The sequence below is a fragment of the Lepidochelys olivacea genome, assembly GCF_965140295.1.
Source record: "Lepidochelys olivacea isolate rLepOli2 genome assembly, chromosome: 3".
Lineage (NCBI taxonomy): Eukaryota > Metazoa > Chordata > Testudines > Cheloniidae > Lepidochelys > Lepidochelys olivacea.
The window spans coordinates 183,526,051-183,547,438 of NC_140413.1; the positions used below are offsets into that span (position 1 = coordinate 183,526,051).

Here is a 21,388-nt window from a genome sequence, read left to right on the forward strand (position 1 = left end):
ATCAGAACTAGATACAGAATTCCCTTTTATATAAGAGATTCTAATATTATCAGTGTTATTTTCTAACCCATTCTTCATACATCCTATCATTTTGTTTGCTTTTTAGACCACGACTATACATTGAGCATATGTTTTCATGCAGCTGTCTGCAAATGATAGTCAGGTCTTTTTCCTGAGCAGTTGTAAATATTCTGTAGCAGTCGATATGGTACTGTAGCTACTCTTAAGAATGCAAGTATAATTATTGCAGAAAAACTATTGATGCACCTCTGATGTTGTCTGCAACTACAATAAATTTAATATGCTCCGTTTTGGCTGGGATTTATGCCCCCAGTTTTTTCTGTATATATTCATAGTTTATATATTGGACATAGAGAGAAAAGAATAACATCTAAATGCAAGTACTTTGTCCGTCTATGTTCTCTTTCTTGTTAGAACAAAATGGCTGAAGAGAATTGTCATGAAATTTTCAATTGCCTGCTTTTGGTATCTGACAGAATCCTTTGAAAAATGACATGAATGTATAGAAAAGCAGAGCCCCATTGTAATACAAATGGAGAGCATCTTTGTATCATAAAATATTAAGGCTGAAATGCTCAGCTATTTAGGACTTTACATAAATCTGAGTGATGGCAGATATGCTAATGATCATCTGACCATATGCTGGCTCAGTTTAAGTGAATCTACTTGACTTTATTTTCTTTGCAGACCACAGATGACATCCTGGTGGCCTCAGCTGAATGTCCCAGTGATGACGAGGATATTGATCCCTGTGAGCCGAGCTCAGGTGGGTTAGGTTAGTCAACTTTTTTATTCCTTTCTTTTATTTCATATTTGCATGCTGTAGACAATAATCTGAATTGGCAAATCTTTTCTTAAGCAGTGGGTAGAGATTGGATGAGGGGCCTTCTCTTATATACATATAATATAACCAATCCTCTCCATTGGAAAGGAGACAATTTGCAAAGCTAGCAGATTGGAGCAAGTTGTTGGTACTCCTGAGCTGAACACCCTTGCAATGTGGTAAGGACCTGAGACCAGATTCAATAGTACCTTCCAGTGCTTGTGTGTATGCATGTGAATGTATATATATATATAAAACAAATGGAGTTAAATAATATATTCCCTCTCCAAAAGGAAAAGTATTTACCACAATTTTGAAAGAAACAAACCCCACAATAAATTTGTTTTAAAAAGGAATATTATAGCCCATAACCTTAAAAATAACCCAGCTGTCATATTGAAGTAATGTGAACTTTTTCCTTGAATGTGATGGGTGTGAGTTGTTCTTTTATCGTCACTTTTGAATGGGTACCTGATTGTTCAGTATTTGTCACAGCTCTTATTATTAACTAGGACTATGTATTGGTTGCATTTAACTTGTCAGTCACCTTAGATATCTTGGTGCTATCTCAGTACTTGCAGTAACATAGTTTAGTTATCTGAAGTAAAATGGGTAAAATTTTATATGTGACTACTGTATGCAGTCTAAGTGCAAACAGAGGAAAGTTGAACAATGGCCTGTATATTAAGGTGCACAACCAAAAGGGGCACTTCATCTTTGGTGCATCAGAGCAACTATATAGGAAACACAATGATTATTTTTCTTCACCCTAGGAGACTTTTATGTCTGGTCAAAAATGAGAGGCCAGATTTGGCCTCAGATGTAGATGTGCATTTTCCATTGTAGTCATATAGAGCCACATGCTCTTGTTCAAGGGAAGTTTCAATAAAGGTGAATGAGGTTGTAGCCTGTGCCTGTCCTAGTGATTGGTTGTTGTAGTCACCTCCTTCCTGGGTAGTCATTGGGAATATGTACCCTATAGAATGACAGACTAGGTCATTAAAGAACTTGTACATGCCAGGTTGGTCTGCTAAGGTTTAAAGTGGGGTAAGACACACTGGGTCACAGTTCCTGTCCCTTCAAAGGAGTCTGAGTTATGTTAAGGAACACCAGTCTATGGCGAGACAGATGAAATTCCAAGACTAAAGTACTAGTACTTTCCAACTGACTAATGCATCAGCTTGAAAATTCCTGCTCTTTTCAGAACACCATTTTACTTGCGAAGGTGCTATAAATCATGGGCAGGACACAGACATTGAGACTAGGGTTTCTGTACACTTCAGAATGAAAATAAATTTCCACAATTTATTCTGGTATTTCCTTCTTATTTTCAAATTCTTGAGGATAGGAATTCTGTCATTTGCCCATCATGGATCAACACTGTATAACATTCTTCTCTTTTGTGGCTCTGAGCTCATCCCTAGCCAGCTGCTAAATTAGGTCCATGCAATTAGGCAGTACTATCCCATTAGCAAATTCAAGCCTGGGTGGCCACTCTACGTCTATAATCTAGTGTTAAAACATTTGCCGCCACACCCCCCAAAGGAAACAATAGCAGTGAAAATGTATTTACAGTGTCTCAGCCCTACAGCTGAAATTTTACCATCAGTCACTGACAGACCAGACAGACATGTCTCTGAGACTGTTTTAATCCAGGGGCACAAGGCTTCAGATCTCACAAATCTTAATGGGCCTGGAGCCTTGCACACTCATTTACCTGGTGGGGGTAGGGGAGGCATGAGTGAAATAGAGCTTTGTGACAAGTTATCATTTCTATCCTAATTCTAGCCCAGAAGTGAATACAAATATTGGTGTTTGTACACAGCCTTGCTGATAGCTTTATGTCCATTAGCTTTTCTATTTCTTCTGATCAACCATCATTAAACGATGCTATTCATTTTCTGTTTGTTTAAGAATGCTGTGACAATGGACAGGGACCAAGCTCAGCTAAAGTGTACTGACTGAGCCATATGAGGATGTTTACATAATGTTTGTTCGTAATTTGCCTAGTTCAAGCCAAAGCTCTTAGTTCCACTCATGCACACATCTTTTTTTTAAAAGCTCATTGAATAAATGCTGTAACAGTATGGTCTTTCTAGAACTAGGAGAGATCCATACAAAAAACCAAAACAAAAAACCCTTTAATGCTAAGGTCTACAAATTGAATGATAAAACCTTCTATAAATGAAAAGGAAATGGTAACAGCCTGCTCTATGTACAGTTGATGGTTATTATAAATATATTGATTGTGCTAAATTATTGGTTAACTAGATTTATTTTTAAACTGGGGCTTCATCTCCTGAGAGAAATGTGTTGCAGAGTTGAGGACTGCTAGCTAGCCCTGGTGTATCACCATCAGCTTTGCTTTCTGTGCACCTGTCTTCTAAATAACAAATGTGAGTATGCAACTTGCAACAAATTTTATATGGGATATAAAAATGTAGCATGGATTAGGAGCTGCTAAACTGCAATCCCATAAACATGTCTAGAACATAAAGTCACAAAAATTATAATTGCAGATTTCACTGTGGAGTACAAACTGCTAAATGTGCCATAATTGGATGAAGTCATAACAAATTTATTAGTATGCAAAACTTAGTGATCATATTTTATTTCCATTATGTTTAGCGAGGAAAGGCAACATGTTATGTTTTCTACAATATATTCTCACCCCATTCCCCTCTGCAAATCATTACTTACCTCAAATAATAATAATAACAATAATAATAATATCCTCTAAATTTCCCTGGCTGCTTCATCCAATAAATGAAGTCACAAAGCATAAAACACTTTACCATTTTGTTTTGTATGCCAAGTTGGGAAAAATTTTGTTTCCTAGAAACCTGTCCAAAAAAGAAGGCCCAGAATAGTCTGCTAATTCCTCCTGATGAGCTGTGAAGCTGATGGCTGGCAAATCTTCACTTTGCACATTAAAGGCTTTGTTCTACTTTCTCCCAGGTGCTCTGCAGACCACAGCTTTCTATAGAGTTTCAATTAGGAATAGCACCACGCAGCTCATTTGATCCAATTATAATGGGCTGGAATTTAGTGTGCAGCTACTGAAGTTTAAAAAAAAAATGTAGAGGTGAATATATGCCCAAAATGGGTCAAATAAAAGCAAAGCCACTGTAGCTAATCGAAGTATTGGAGCAGATGAGCAGAGTTAAAAATATTGGGCTCAGTTCTAAATTAGGTCATAGAATCATAGTCTGTCACGGTTGGAAGGGATCTCTGGAGGTCATCTAGTCCAACCCCCCTGCTCAAAGCAGGACTAATCATCAACTAAATCATCCCAGCCAGGGCTTTGTCAAGCCTGACCTTAAAAACCTCTAAGGAAGGAGATTCCACCACCTCCCTAGGTAACCCATTCCAGTGCTTCACCACCCTCCTAGTGAAATAGTTTTTTCCTAATTTCCAACCTAGACCTCCCCCACTGCAACTTGAGACCATTACTCCTCATTCTGTCATCTGGTACCATTGAGAATAGTCTAGATCCATCCTCTTTGGAACCCCCTTTCAGGTAGTTGAAAGCAGCTATCAAATCCCCCCTCATTCTTCTCTTCTGCAGACTGAATAATCCCAGTTCCCTCAGCCTCTCCTCATAAATCATGTGCTCCAGTCCCCTAATAATTTTTGTTGACCTTTGCTCGATTCTTTCCAATGTTTCCACATCCTTCTTGTAGTACTCCAGATGAGGCCTCACCAATGCCGAATAGAGGGGAATGATCATGTCCCTCGATCTGCTGGCAATGCTTCTACTTATACAGCCCAAAATGCCGTTAGCCTTCTTCGCAACAAGGGCACACTGTTGACTCATATCCAGCTTCTCGTCCACTGTAACCCCTAGGTCCTTTTCTGCGGAACTGCTGCCCAGCCACTCGGTCCCTAGTTTGTAGCAGTGCATGGGATTCTTCCGTCGTATGTGCAGGACTCTGCACCTGTCCTTGTTGAACCTCATCAGGTTTCTTTTGGCTCAATCCTCCAATTTGTCTAGGTCACTCTGGACCCTATCCCTGCCCTCCAGCATATCATCTCTCCCCGCAGCCTAGTGTCATCTGCAAATTTGTGAGGGTGCAATCCATCCCATCATCCAGATCATTAATGATCATTAATTAGCACAAATAGGCTTCTCTTTAGGTTTACACAGGTAAGTCTTGCCTTTCCTCCATTTTTGTTTTCAACACCCTTGTTCCTTTTTTGGAAACTGAAGAAAATATCTTCTTTTTTAATGAATACTTCCCCATTTGCCCTCTCCTCCAGGTCCTGGCTCAGTGGAGTGGTAGATCTGGATCTATCTTGTTTTGTAAGTGTTCACTAACATAGATCATCAGCTAGTTTTTAGGGCCCCTTTTCAACACTGATTTCTTGTTCTAACAGAGGAACAGGATTAGTGATTTGCATGTTACCATGTGAGGATCTAACATGTGGACATAGATACCAGGGACTCAATCCTGCAAGGTGCTGAGCACTCTGGCCTGAATCTAGCAAAGTACTTAAGTGTGTGCTTACTTTCATGCATCTTGGCTCGTGTGTTCAGCACCTTGTAGGATGTAGACTCAGGAGTGAAAGATATGGAGGCAGTGGATTGTCAGACATCAAAAGTGGAAGCACTACTATTTCCAGCTGGTCTACCAACTTATTTCAGTGAATCCAGGTAGCTCTCATGGTAAAGTCTTTGTCTTGGAGGCAGAATAGTGTGTGTGGTATGCAGTGCACATTCGTTACTCCTACCTGCCCACATTTCCCCGGCAGATCAGTTAAATAGGATAAGAGATGGATTAAAATGCGTCTTAGGACCAGAATTTGTGGGCTTGGTTTTCCTCTTGCACATAGTCGTTTTACACCTCTTTAACACCACTAACCTCATTGACATTTTAAGCCTGCTAAGTAATGTTGGATCAGGATCAATGGAAATCACTTGAAGTCCTGAATTATACTCCATGCAAGCCCACTGACTTTGGTGGAGCTTCCGTGTGTAATTTAGGGCAGAATTTTGCTGTGCAGTACTTGCTGGAGTTGGGCGTTACCAAGGTCCTTTTGCAATATATACCCATGACAGGCACACATTTAATAATGATTATTTATTATTTGTATTGTGGTGGTGCCTGCCTAGTGGTTCCAGTCATGGATCAGGGCCCCATTGTGCTAGGAACTCTATACGCACACACACACATACACCAAAAAGATGGTCCCTGTCCAGAATTGTTTACAACCCAAGTAATTTGTACCATTCCCATAAACTCTCCACAGATTAGACAAAAGCTTTATTCTGTCTTTCTGACAGTTTATACAAATCAGCCATATTATAAATAGTGAATCAGCACAAATGGACACATTAGACAATGGTGCTGAAGGAGTTAATTCTTGCCCTTCCATGAAAGAAGGCTCTATTTCTTTTTTAAAACCATGGAAAATAACATATTTCTGTGACTCAGGTGTGAGGGAATTCAAAGTCAGAGCTGTTATAGATTGTGCTGTTATCTAGGATATCTCGATTGGAATATGGATGGAGCCCTTGATTCAGACAAAGGAGCAAACCATGCTTCCCACTCCATAGCCCCAACCTTGGAAATCACATAAGCAGGTGTTCAGCTGGAATCATGTGTGTAAGTCCCACTGACTTACTTCAATGGAATTTAAGTATGTGCTTTAGTGCTTTCCTGAATCAGGGCTCTTGAGCATAAAGTGTCCTACACACAGCAAATGAATACGATTCCTCTTGTTCTTTAGGAACAGGAGTGATTTTAGAAGCCCTCACAGCCCCTGCATAATATGAAAAATGGGAGTTACATGAGGCAGGCACTGAGTGTGTTCGAGTCTGGGAGCATATTCCAGCCTTGAGGATGTGGTAGGGCTGTCATTCTGTAACCAGCAAGGAGGGGGGTTTCTGCCCTGCAGAGATGACCAGGACCCAGTCCTGTTACTTGGGCAATGTACTGGGAAGAAGATTTGGCTCAAAGTCCATTAAGGGGTTGATATATAATACCCATTTTCTGGAAGGTGTATTGTTCCTATGCTTCCTCTAGAAAACATCACCCCTTTCTCAGAAAACACTGCCATCAGCCCATATAGGCAGCTGCTCTGCCATCCTCCTCATCCTAACAATTGTTGAGGCGGTGGGGATTTTAAATAAAATCATTAAAATTCATAATTTGAAACAGAAAAAGAAAAAGAAAAAAAAAACAGGAGGAAGGAGATGCTACAGAGACGTCCAGAATTCTTTACTAATATTACCCTTAAAATGTAGAGAAACAATAATAAAACAAAAAGGCAGAGAGCAACTTAATTCATTTAAAGTATATGAGGCAGAGAGCTTTGAGCCATAAAAGATAGAATTGTTATCTTGAGAGAAAGAGAAACAAGTCTGATGCAAAGCACAGCAATTATTGAATGAAGCACAGCATCGATCTAAAAACAAATGATCACTACCACCTGCCTGTGAATACATGACCATGGTCTCTTAGAGGAAGCAATTTCACTTTGCATCAGGTAATAAAATGATCTGTATCACAATATATGGTGCTTGCACAACTAAAATATGAGAGTGGGGATTGTGTCATTAAAAACCTTTTGCAATTATTTATTATTAACCAATACATGTATGTACCTGTATCTTCATAGCATTCAGAGTCAGATGCATTCATCATTCATGGAATAGGACAGTAGGAATTACTTGTCTTTACTATCCAGGTGTCATCTAGAATTAAAATCTACAGGATTTATTTCTAAGAAAGAGGATAATTGGTATTTATTTTTATTTAATTTCATTTCTGCATTATCTGCAGGGGGTTTGTTAACATATTTTAAATAGATAGCATTGCACAGGCTTTAAGGGCATGGTAAATTATGTAAAATCCATCTCTCTATCAATCTATCTCTTTTTATCTTATTTACCTTTGTTTGAAATAGCACATTTGTGACTGAGTGAGAGGTCTCAGTCCAGTTAATCTTGACCATTATTGGGACATGGAAACTTGTCCATGCTCTGGCATCTTTGTTGGCCATCTCAGCAACAGGTCAGTGATCTCCAGTGAAGAATGATCTATACTTTCACTCCTGAAAAGGTAGGGTGATCCTTCCAGGTCAGGAAGGAGGCACATTAGTAGGGGAGCATAAGGAAACATGCATTGCCATTGTCCATGGAACTACATGAATCTGCAGATAAACAGAGAAATTCAGTCTTCCAGTACTTTTCATAAATGCTAAATGCACTCATGTGACAATGATCTCCTAGGTCTGTAATTATCTCAGATGTTGTGTAAAACACAGAAGTCACTGTGGGTCAGATCCTTAATCTTGACACAGATAAACCTTCCATTGATTCAATGGAGTTTTGTCTGATTAAATAAAGGGGGGAGAGGGAAAGGAGTTTGCTTTAGTATGGCCTATGAATCCGATCCAATCCCATAACAATCAATGGAATGGGTCCGATTGACTTCCATGGGAATTAGATCGGGCTCTGTGTAAGGACTGCAAGATCTGGCCCTTATTAGAAGTCAAACAAAAGCTAGAAATTATGTTTTCTATTTGTAGGGTTGGTCTTTTAAAATTATTGTAACTTCTGTTCTCTTGAATCAAACTGTAGAGTGTTTAGTTTGTTAGGTCTAAATAACTGAATTGCTGCAGCGTCTTTGAAATTAAATGATGCATTACTAGAGGCTTAGGCACATAGAATATTAATGCAGACATACTGTTTCCCTCAAGCAACACTTTGATATTACTCCTAAAGCTCATTGGCTATGTCTAATGCATATATTTTCTTATGTACTGGATTGCTTGGCCCAAACAATCTCTTGGCAGCAGTGAAACAATGTTGTCGTTACCCTGTAATGTGTATGTGTATCTGTTTGTGAAATGAAACCTTTCCCCGTTCCCATCATTTGTTATTTCCTATGCTTTGACTGATGTGTTAATACAAGAATTAGAATGCTTTGTCAGTTAGTATTGCAAAGTTTATAGCTGAGGTACTGGGCCTGAATTGTTACCACTCTGCACAATTTCCATGCCAAGGTATCTCCACTGGCACAAAGCTAGAGTAATGCAGTGGTGAATCAGAGCTATTAAGCATTCATAATAAATTAGAAGATTGGGCCAAAAGAAATCTGATGAGGTTCAACAAAGACAAGTGCAGAGTCCTGCACTTAGGATGGAAGAATCCCATGCACGGCTACAGACTAGGGACCAAATGGCTAGGCAGCAGTTCTGCAGAAAAGGACCGAGGGGTTACAGTGGATGAGAAGCTGGATATGAGTCAATAGTGTGTCGTTGTTGCCAAGAAGGCCAATGGCATTTTGGGATGTATAAGTAGGGGCATTGCCAGCAGATCGAGGGATGTGATCGTTCCCCTCTATTCGACATTGGTGAGGCCTCATCTGGAGTACTGAGTCCAGTTTGGGGCCCCACACTACAAGAAGGATGTGGAAAAATTGGAAAGCGTCCAGCGGAGGACAACTAAAATGATTAGGGGACTGGAACACATGACTTATGAGGAGAGGCTGAGGGAACTGGGATTGTTTAGTCTGCGGAAGAGAAGAATGAGGGGGGATTTGATAGCTGCTTTCAACTACCTGAAAGGGGGTTTCAAAGAGGATGGATCTAGGCTGTTCTCAGTGGTAGCAGATGACAGAACGAGGATTAATGGTCTCAAGGTGCAGTGTGGGAGGTTTAGGTTGGATATTAGGAAAAACTTTTTCATTAGGAGGGTGGTGAAACACTGGAATACATTACCTAGGGAGGTGGTGGGATCTTCTTCCTTAGTAGTTTTTAAGGTCAGGCTTGACAAAGCCCTGGCTGGGATGATTTAGTCGGGTATTGGTCCTGCTTTGAGCAGGGGGTTGGACTAGATGACCTCCTGAGGTCCCTTCCAACCCTGATATTCTATGATTCTATGATTCTACTTTGTTTCAGACACTGTTTGGAAGAAGGAATAGTTAGAACAGTGAGAGTTTAAGGAAACTATCCAGAAAATGGCCAAAATAAAATCTTGCCAAGTGAACAAAGACATTACTAATAACAGACAAGGGAGAAATTAGAGGTGAGAATGGAGGCAGTGAGAGCAGACTTCTTGCTGGTATTTAACGTCAGAAACAATAACATTATTTTTTAGAATAGACTGAGAGCAGCAAAAGTAAATAAGGCAGATGCTAGAGAGAGAGAAAACCAAATGAAAATAATGAGAAGAAACACCAGATCTAATTCTCATTTGTACTACTTTAGAGCCCCTTTACACCCTCAGAGCCATGTACAAGAGCCTTAAAGTAAATGAGAATCAGGCCCAGTGGGTATCAACATCTACTCAGGACAACAAGGCTTCAGGGGACTCACCCACAGTTGCCAAGAAGGATGTGGCTATCTGCTCCAGCACATTGGTCTCAGCACATGAACCAGAATCATTACTTTCTCTGCATCCAAAGTTTTCCTTACTAAATTACACCCACAAATTGTACATGAGCATATGCAGAACCCGTATCTACAACTATAGTTACCTGTTTTATGGGTGTGTGATAGGGTGTACACTGGACAAGGAGAGGTTAACTCTGAACTTTGGGCATAGGAAGCCACGCCACCTCACCTCTGCTGGGCACGCTCCAACTGGAGTGTCAGTATAAAAGGGAATAGCACAGCTTAGTCAGGGCTGATGCCTGGGAACTGCTGAAGCCCAAGATTGTGGAGACCAAGCCCACCAAGGTCCAGAAAGACACTCAGCTACCTCCAGACACCCAGGGAATGTTGGAACCATCGGGAGCTTCACAGGCCGCAGACCCCAGAGACCCAGGAGACCTGTGGACCATGCCACTGGAAGACACAGTAGGAAGTAGCTCAGGTGAACTAGACATTGGTCTGGTTGTAGGACTGGGAACTAAGTCACTGTTTTTTGGTCAGATCCCTGTTGACCCAGTGGTGAGTACACTTGCCACTGACAGGGCCCTGGGCTGAGACCTGGTGGAGTAGGGCAAGCCTGGCCCCTACCCCAGCCAACGGCCCCCTGGATGGTGGCCCATCCCCTAATAGCCATCAAACTGTTCAGCGCTGCAAGGAAGGGTAGCTATATTGACTCAGGCCACTAGGCAACACCACCCTGTGGGGGAGGACAGCCATATTGACTCTGGCCCCTAGCTTGTACTATCCTGAGGCTAAGGGTGGTCAAATGGACTCAGCTGTGGGGCAATAACACCCCTTTCCCTGCTCCAAATGGGGACAGGGCGCAAATATAAGGTGCTTGCAAATTGTGTGTGTGAGCCCTTTTCTTCCTGGCTGTACTGTGTACTTTCTCTGTATTTCCACATTATAGTAGTTAAAGCATCTAGAGTGTGGTGTGCTCTTCAGGTACATGAGCACTAGCACTCAAGCTATACATGACATCTAAGGCACAGATGCTTACCTTTACATGTAATAGCTTCCTAGTGACAGCAAGATTTACAGGGAATCACCCACAGCTGCAAAGAGGAATAGAACTATCTGTTCCAGCACATCAGGCTCAGCTCATGAGCCAGAATCATTAGTCGCTCTATACCCTAAGCGCTAAGTAACCATCAAATTCTCCACCCTTTACAACAACTACAGCTCTGTTCTTCCATGCATAACACCTGCTCCAAGGTTGATTAGTTTTTATTCTCTCTGCACACTGGATGAGGAAAAAGAGAAATGGGGTGAAATCCTGGTCTCTTTGAAATCAGTAGCAAAACACTCATTCACTTCCAATAGGGCTAGGATTTCACCCTGGTCTCTTTTATTATTCAGTAATATAATTTGTGCTCTTTACTTAGATATCAGCCTGGCCATTCTTCAGGAACAGATCTTTTGCAGGAGAGTTCCCATGTGATATTGAATACACCCTTAATTGCAGAGTAGTTATTGAGGACTGCAGAATATAGACTAGAGCTGGTCAAAAAACCTCGGCGGGGTGGGGGTGGGGGTGGGGGTGGGAGAGCTGTAGCTCACGAAAGCTCATGCTCAAATAAATTGGTTAGTCTCTAAGGTGCCACAAGTACTCCTTTTCTTTTTGAAAATACACTGACGCTTCAGTTTCAAAAATGTCCACTGAGGTTATTGGAGTTTATTTCATTTTCATTTTTTATAGTTTTATAAAATAAGAAAATTTGAAAAATTTTATTTTCGAATTTGAAATATTTGACTATATAAAAGCCACCATTTGACTTTGCTGATCAATCAAAATTCCCAATGCAATCTCTCCTCCTCCCCCATCAAAAAGCGAAGATCTATCAGAATACTGAAAAGGGAAGGTAGCAATACAAATGACTGAATATAGAAAAGAAAGAATGATATGATGACTGATGAGGGAACAAATACAAAGAAAGAAAGGATTGACAACTGAACACAGGAAAGAAGAGTGATTTCATGACAGAAAACAAAAAAAACTGGAGTGGAAGAGAGAGAGGTTTGGAAAAAAAAACAAAGGAAAAAGAGTTATGATGGACCATACAAATAAAGGGAGGGGAAATAGTTTTCAGTGACAGTGAGTGAAGGTGAAATGTGAAAACAGCAACATAAAAGAAAAAAGTAAAAGCAACAGGCTAATTTTCATTTAAAGTTTCCATCAAAAAACAAAATTAAATTACAATTTAAAAAACAGTTTGGTTTTGTGGAAAGTTCTAGTTTAAAAAAAGGCTATTTTTGATTAAAAGTATTTCAGTGTGAAATATTTCAGACATCTCTAATATGTATAGTGTGCTAAATGTAATGCTAAGCACCACATAATCAATATCTTTAGTGTTCTCTGTTGATTTTCGCACTTGCACCCACTAATCCATCTCCCCCTAGACTTATTTTGCCATTCAAAGCTGCTTCAAATAGCAACCATTAAACAATTAGTAAACATTACTTCCAGAAATGACACTGACCCAAACTCCAGGGTGGATAGTCAACAAACATAAGATATTAGCTTCCAAGATTTCTCTTGACCCCTTGTTTGAGTCCAATATCTTGCAGCCCATTAATCTTAGAAATGAGTGCTTTATTCCATGCAAAGGGGAAAATTTTAGTTTTCCAGCGAAACACCCAGCACTTGCTCCTAGCTCTGAAAAGTGTCCTGATATTTGGCTTTAAAGCTGGGGCATTTTGATACATAGCAAAGCTATTTTAGGTCATTTTTAGAGGGGTTTGAAACATGTTAGTGCTCTCCCAGTAAGGAATCTGAGTTTACAGGCTGAGTTATACAACAAAAACCCCAATAATTTTTAAAAACATTTCTAAAATAGTTTTTTCCCTGTGAAATGTGTCATATGCGGAATACATGATGGTATGGTCTAGTATAAAAATGTTTTTGGCATGAGATTGGCATGTCCTATGTAACTCATGATTGGATGCACCATTAATTACAATAACATCTTTATATGTTACTATCATATCACTCTCTCGCTCTCTCTCACACACACACCCAGCTTCCATTCTAGTTGAATCATTATGCAGTAGTCTCACTTTAGAGATTACTGTACAGATCAGCTATGTAGCTAACTGTGTGCTAGTTCTTGCACATGGAGTAGACTGTGTCTTTGGGCATGGGCAGAGTATCGAGCAAAAGGTGGTGCATACAGAGCACTATCCGTAGAGTGGCCTTGGGAAGCACTGGGACTATGAGACAACTCTCCGAGTTCCTCTTCTGCCTCCCACTCTGTCCCAAGGTCGGGGTGGAGGGCAGGAAGGGGGTATAGTAGAAAGAGGACCTGAGACATAAGCCCTTGCATCAGAGACCTGGTATGAGGCCTGAGCTAAAGTAATGGTCAAAACTTGCTAATATAAAGCAAAGTTAAGTTGTGAGCAAGAGACAGGGCCTGCTCACAGAATCTGGCAAGAACAGGGCTGATATAGCAGAAACACATATTCCTAAGTATTGCAAGGCATACGAATACATACACAAATACATTCCAGAAAGGTGGTACCAGAACACCTTGATACCAAACACATTCCCCAAAGATAAAAGGAACACACTGACCCATCCTAAAGATAAGGTCAGGATGACAGCATGATGAATAGAGATGTTATGCTCGAACCAACATGTACAAGGTAATGGGTGGGACCCAAATACATCAAAGGGTGGCACCCAGATACATAAGAGGGTGGCACCTTGCTATGTCAGAGAGGCAATACATAACATGTTTGTACTGGGGTATAAAGAGGTATCTCTGAGACGGTGTTGGGGTCTGGCCGAGGGGAGAATGGAAAGTCCCACCATTCACTGAGTCGGTCCCTTGTCATGGGCATACATGCCTTGAATGTATTTGTAGCAAGTGTAGGGCACCAATAGCGTGCTTTGTTGGCAATAAACCTGACCAAGTTCCTTCACTGAAAACCTAGTCTGTGGATTTATTGGGCAATTCAATCAAAGTCTGCTATCTCCGCTATCTGCGTAGAGCGGGGACAGCATGCTGAAAGAACACACATGCAGCCAAACATCTGTGGCGGAAAAAATGTCCACGTGTTGTGTTTAGATCAGAACCAGCCTGAGGCCCTTCATTTCAAGCAATGCGCATTGCAAGGAGAGACAGGCAGGGCTGCTCTGCCGAATACAGAAATACAGGAGCTTATATAGCTTAAAAGTACAACTGGTTACACATACTTTTGTATCGATATTTTGCCTTGTTAGGAATCTATCAAAACAAGCTTCCTTAGTCTGTAAGGTGCAACAAGTACTCCTTTTCTTTTTGCGAATACAGACTAACATGGCTGCTTCTCTGAAGCTTTTTCCTGTTATTCACAGGTGTTTCTCTTATAGAATCATAGAATCATAGAATATCAGGGTTGGAAGGGACCCCAGAAGGTCATCTAGTCCAACCCCCTGCTCGAAGCAGGACCAATTCCCAGTTAAATCATCCCAGCCAGGGCTTTGTCAAGCCTGACCTTAAAAACCTCTAAGGAAGGAGATTCTACCACCTCCCTAGGTAACGCATTCCAGTGTTTCACCACCCTCTTAGTGAAAAAGTTTTTCCTAATATCCAGTCTAAACCTCCCCCACTGCAACTTGAGACCATTACTCCTCGTTCTGTCATCTGCTACCATTGAGAACAGTCTAGAGCCATCCTCTTTGGAACCCCCTTTCAGGTAGTTGAAAGCAGCTATCAAATCCCCCCTCATTCTTCTCTTCTGCAGGCTAAACAATCCCAGCTCCCTCAGCCTCTCCTCATAAGTCATGTGTTCCAGTCCCCTAATAATTTTTGTTGCCCTTCGCTGGACTCTCTCCAATTTATCCACATCCTTCTTGAAGTGTGGGGCCCAAAACTGGACACAGTACTCCAGATGAGGCCTCACCAATGTCGAATAGAGGGGAATGATCACGTCCCTCGATCTGCTCGCTATGCCCCTACTTATACATCCCAAAATGCCATTGGCCTTCTTGGCAACAAGGGCACACTGCTGACTCATATCCAGCTTCTCGTCCACTGTCACCCCTAGGTCCTTTTCCGCAGAACTGCTGCCTAGCCATTCGGTCCCTAGTCTGTAGCTGTGCATTGGGTTCTTCCGTCCTAAGTGCAGGACCCTGCACTTATCCTTATTGAACCTCATCAGATTTCTTTTGGCCCAATCCTCCAATTTGTCTAGGTCCTTCTGTATCCTATCCCTCCCCTCCAGCGTATCTACCACTCCTCCCAGTTTAGTATCATCCGCAAATTTGCTGAGAGTGCAATCCACACCATCCTCCAGATCATTTATGAAGATATTGAACAAAACCGGCCCCAGGACCGACCCTTGGGCCACTCCATTTGATACTGGCTGCCAACTAGACATGGAGCCATTGATCACTACCCGTTGAGCCCGACAATCTAGCCAGCTTTCTACCCACCTTATAGTGCATTCATCCAGCCCATACTTCCTTAACTTGCTGACAAGAATACTATGGGAGACCGTGTCAAAAGCTTTGCTAAAGTCTAGAAACAATACATCCACTGCTTTCCCTTCATCCACAGAACCAGTAATCTCATCATAAAAGGCATTAGATTAGTCAGGCATGACCTTCCCTTGGTGAATCCATGCTGGCTGTTCCTGATCACTTTCCTCTCATGCAAGTGTTTCAGGATTGATTCTTTGAGGACCTGCTCCATGATTTTTCCAGGGACTGAGGTGAGGCTGACTGGCCTGTAGTTCCCAGGATCCTCCTTCTTCCCTTTTTTAAAGATTGACACTACATTAGCCTTTTTCCAGTCATCCGGGACTTCCCCAGTTCGCCACGAGTTTTCAAAGATAATGGCCAATGGCTCTGCAATCACAGCCGCCAATTCCTTCAGCACTCTCGGATGCAACTCGTCCGGCCCCATGGACTTGTGCACGTCCAGCTTTTCTAAATAGTCCCTAACCACCTCTATCTCCACAGAGGGCTGGCCATCTCTTCCCCATTTTGTGATGCCCAGCGCAGCAGTCTGGGAGCTGACCTTGTTAGTGAAGACAGAGGCAAAAAAAGCATTGAGTACATTAGCTTTTTCCACATCCTCTGTCACTAGGTTGCCTCCCTCATTCATTAAGGGGCCCACCATTTCCTTGGCTTTCTTCTTGTTGCCAACATACCTGAAGAAACCCTTCTTGTTACTCTTGACATCTCTGGCTAGCTGCAGCTCCAGGTGTGATTTGGCCCTCCTGATATCATTCCTACATGCCTGAGTAACATTTTTATACTCTTCCCTGGTCATATGTCCAACCTTCCACTTCTTGTAAGCTTCTTTTTTATGTTTAAGATCCGCTAGGATTTCACCATTAAGCCAAGCTGGTCGCCTGCCATATTTACTATTCTTTCGACTCATCGGGATGGTTTGTCCCTGTAACCTCAACAGGGATTCCTTGAAATACAGCCAGCTCTCCTGGACTCCTTTCCCCTTCAAGTTAGTCCCCCAGGGGATCCTGGCCATCCGTTCCCTGAGGGAGTCGAAGTCTGCTTTCCTGAAGTCCAGGGTCCATATCCTGCTGCTTACCTTTCTTCCCTGCGTCAGGATCCTGAACTCAACCAACTCATGGTCACTGCCTCCCAGATTCCCATCCACTTTTGCTTCCCCCACTAATTCTATCCGGTTTGTGAGCAGCAGGTCAAGAAAAGCGCCCCCCCTAGTTGGCTCCTCTAGCACTTGCGCCAGGAAATTGTCCCCTACGCTTTCCAAAAACTTCCTGGATTGTCTATGCATCGCTGTATTGCTCTCCCAGCAGATATCAGGAAAATTAAAGTCACCCATGAGAATCAGGGCATGCGATCTAGTAGCTTCCGTGAGCTGCCAGAAGAAAGCCTCATCTACCTCATCCCCCTGGTCCGGTGGTCTATAGCAGACTCCCACCACTACATCACTCTTGTTGCACACACTTCTAAACTTAATCCAGAGACACTCAGGTTTTTCTGCAGTTTCGTACCAGAGCTCTGAGCAGTCATACTGCTCCCTTACATACAGTGCTACTCCCCCACCTTTTCTGCCCTGCCTGTCCTTCCTGAACAGTTTATAACCATCCATGACAGTACTCCAGTCATGTGAGTTATCCCACCAAGTCTCTGTTATTCCGATCACATCATAGTTCCTTGACATCACCAGGACCTCCATTTCTCCCTGCTTGTTTCCAAGGCTTTGTGCATTTGTATATAAGCACTTGAGATAACCTGTTGATCGCCCCTCATTCCCAGTATGAGGCAGGAGCCCGCCCCTCACAGACATTCCTGCCTGTGCTTCCTGTGGTATCCCGCTTTCCCACTTACCTCAGGGCTTTGGTCTCCTTCCCCCGGTGAACCTAGTTTAAAGCCCTCCTCACTAGGTTAGCCAGCCTGTTGGCAAAGATGCTCTTCCCTCTCTTCGTAAGATGGAGCCCGTCTCTGCCCAGCACTCCTTCTTCATGGAACACCATCCCATGATCAAAGAAACCAAAGCCTTCTCTCCGACACCACCTGCGTAGCCATTCATTGACTTCCACGATTCGACGGTCCCTACCTAGGCCTTTTCCTTCCACGGGGAGGATGGACGAGAACACCACTTGCGCCTCCAACTCCTTTATCCTTCTTCCTAGAGCCACATAGTCCGCAGTGATCCGCTCAAGGTCATTCTTGGCAGTATCATTGGTGCCCACGTGGAGAAGCAGGAAGGGGAAGACCTTAGAGAGAGAGACCTTAGCCAGCAGTTCCTGTTGCAACGAGGAAGGGTTGGGGTCGGTCTCCTGTTTTGCAGCGTCCGCAAACAAACTGCCAGGACCTCACTGTGAGCGGGACCAGGCAAATCCAGATACATACCATCTGGGGTACAATAGATTGTACAATTTAATTTACACAGCAAATCCTTTCCCAAAAGGTTAACAGGTGAACAAGGGCTTAGGAGGAAAGCATGATGGTCAAACAAAGGACCAATAGAAATGGACAGAGGTGAAGAGACGGGGTGGGGAATAGGAATATTGCCCACCCCTATTACATTTTAAACATAAATCTATAAGATCCTTAGAGGGAGCTGTGGGGGTACCCCGAAAAGGTCTTGAAGGGTAGAGAGAGATATCTGCTGTTGGCCTGCAGGGGTTTGGGGAAAAGCTAATTTCTCTTATCTTCTTTAATAGTGTTTTAAGTATCTTCTGGGAGTCCTTGAGACTCCTCATTTGAGATTCATGGCGCCGTTTTTCTGTTTCCCCATACAAATCGGAATATGCATCAAACTGACCTTGTCTGACATTACTGGCAAGAAGTGCGCCTTTGAGGTGCACAATCTTGTCAAGGTCGAAACTTCCCTCTAAGGGAAACTGTAATTTCGGATCATCCCTGGTATACCAATTCCATTTCTCTGAAAACTTGCAAGTGAAAGGACTATAATTTGCGTACATGTAGTACGCCGGTGTGCCTTTTGGCGGGACGGTGATCCTTTTTGACTCACCAACCCCCATCTGTACCTAGCGAGAGGGGAATCCTCTTGGATCCTCCAGCCCTCAGTACTTCACCTGGCAAGAGGGGAATCCTTTTTGGATTTCCCGGTCCCCAGTACTTAACTCAATTCACTCGTCACACTCACACGGGAAGATTTTGTTTAGGGTCTTCATAACTGTCTTACAGCCTCCCTTCAGCAAAGAGCATCGGCTGGTGCCACATACTCTGTTGCTTCAGGTGAGGTGATCAGCCCAGTCAGTGGCTTGTCAAGCCGCCTTCGGGGCGGGAGCTAGAGACAGGGGAGGAAAGAGGGTATGGAAACAGACCGTCCGAGGATGGAAGGGATGGGATCACACACTCCTAGACCCAGACAGGCCCCCTCACCGGTCATGCCATGCAGATGGAAACTGCCGAGGTCAGGGCATTTATCGCAATGCCCGCTCGATGGAGTCACAGGGCTTGCTTTAGAGACACCTCTGACTTTGCAGGGCACTCTCTTCCTGTGACTCACACTGGTCTGCCAACCTTCACTTTCATACAGGCACATGGACCCAGGTCTATCCACGAACTGCCCAGGTCTATTCACGACCTGCCCAGCCACAACCAGTGGCTCTTCCCGGGAAACCAAACCTGCATGGAGCTCTAACCCACCCCAAGGGCGTCAGGCATGTCTGGCAGCAAAAAGTCCAGATAGAGCGTACAACTCACCCAAGCCCAGAGCCTATGGGCGGTCCTCCACCAGAAACCCAATACAGAGATTTCAAAAGGTCTTTTACTTTTCTCTACACTTGCAGGTTTATGCTTGCTCTTCCCTTCCAGTGCAACAGGGGGAGTGCATGGATTTTTTTCAGACCACTCTTCCTAATGACACAGTCTAATGTGTGAACTGCAGTGAGCTCATAAAAGCAGAGAATCTTGCTCACCAGAATCTGAATATCCTGCAAATAGTTTGCAGCGGCTCTAGAACAAGCACACACATAGAGTGCAAATTACTGCATGCATGTAAATAATTGTGTTCATGCCCCATTGTAAATGTAGCATTTATGTATTCTTTTCTTGTAAATTCCTGAACTCTGTTTGTGTGAAAGCATGACAATAAGGGAAGAAGGGGTTGTGTTTTGTTTTGTTTGTTAACGTGTGGGCTAGTTTAAATTCACAAACGCTGGGGGAGCCTTCATTTCCAATTTTCTTTTTACAGGATTAATGAAAACTGGACACTGCAAATAGTCAGATTTTTCCCTTTAAATGTAAAACCATTTTTAAGGGCAGCCAAGAATTATAATTATGTTCTAATCCATAATGACACAGTATAGAACTGTGGCCAATTATGATTATTTCATACAAGATTTTTCAAACATATGGTAGAATAGGGATTCAAAATTGATCGCCTAAAAGTGCAAGACTCTTGATGAGGAAAAGTCAATATACACATCTTGTCAATTGTTTTGAGAAAGGATCACTGCAAGATGGCATGGCTGGCATTTCCTATCACTGGGATGATATGCACACAGGTTTATGTTCTTCTTTTGCTCCTCGCTGAACCATCCTAAATTCAATCAAGGCAGCTTCAATTTTTGTTTGTGGCTTTTTATTTCTTAAAGATTTGTGACCTTTATTTTTATTATCTGAAATCCAAACAGTCTGCATAGTTATTGGTTTTATTTTGCAGTTTCATAGATGAACTAGGGTGACAGTTTTGAGTGTCTTTGAGGAGACTGAGACTACAGAAAAGCAGATCTGTTCAGAGTGGCAAAGGTAGTCCATGGACACTGCTCCATCTCCCTATGGCTGCTCTGGGAGTTACATTACTCTTTTTACAAAAGCATAAATAAAACAAAAATAACTTGTTTTAATCACAACCCCCAAATTAGGAAAGAGCCACTTTGAAAGTGTAGTAAGTTTAAGGAATATTAATTAAATGGTTGTGTCTTCTTCAGATAGATGGAGTCGGTGAGATAATTGTGAAAATATACTTAAAAGAAGTGGGTTTAGGTAACTTTGAAATAATGTTCTTTATTTGCTTTCCTCAGGCTTCAGTGATCAAAGAATGGTCTCCCATATAAGCAAGCTGTGAGATGTCATTTAGTGGACATTAATAGTGAAGTTAATTGACAGCACTTATTACAGATGTCTGTATTTGAAGGAGAAAGAACAGCTTTTTAGTCCATCAGGTAGCGACAAGAGTTTATTCAGTAGGTTCCATTACTTTTCAGGCAGAAATTAACTTTTGTGAAATCACATATAGTAAGATAAGTCTTTGTTTCATTTTAGTTCAATAAAAAAATACTCAAGGGGCTTTGTTCAGTGACAGTGCATTGTCTTCTGTAATACAATTAGTGACACACTCAGGATAGGAGAATTTCCATCTATGACAGTAGGTACAATCAAGAAACAGAGCCTATTGTAGTCAGTGTTTGCTTTGAGATGGACTCCAATTACTTAGAAAGTTGGCATACACCTTGAAAGCATATTATTTTGATAAAAATTATAACACTACATAATAAAACCTTATGATCTTTTGAAGCCAATTGTACCAACATCCAAACTATATTCATACAGTACCCACTGCTGCACAATCATTAACATGTATTCCAGGGTTGGTGGTTTTTAGGCTTTTCAGTGTGCTGCCTCTGTCCCTTCAGCACAAGAAAATGTCATCTTGTAATGTAATATCTATATCTATCTATATCTACATCTATACGTCTATAGATAGATAGATTAGG

At 42.2% G+C, this 21,388-nt stretch overlaps 1 protein-coding gene across 23 annotated transcripts in view; it reads left to right on the plus strand.

Moving 5' to 3' along the window:
* Window positions 1-21,388, plus strand: part of NRXN1 (neurexin 1) — a 1,255,052-nt gene that overhangs the window by 1,228,501 nt on the left and 5,163 nt on the right. For 14 of the 23 annotated variants that reach the window (XM_084623802.1, XM_084623792.1, XM_084623791.1 and 11 more), the window contains one exon: window positions 709-796. In XM_084623802.1, coding sequence (XP_084479928.1) covers window positions 709-796 — 88 coding nt within the window. The remainder of the gene's footprint in view (window positions 1-708; window positions 797-21,388) is intronic. The other 9 variants (XM_084623813.1, XM_084623793.1, XM_084623816.1 and 6 more) reach the window with 1 other exon arrangement.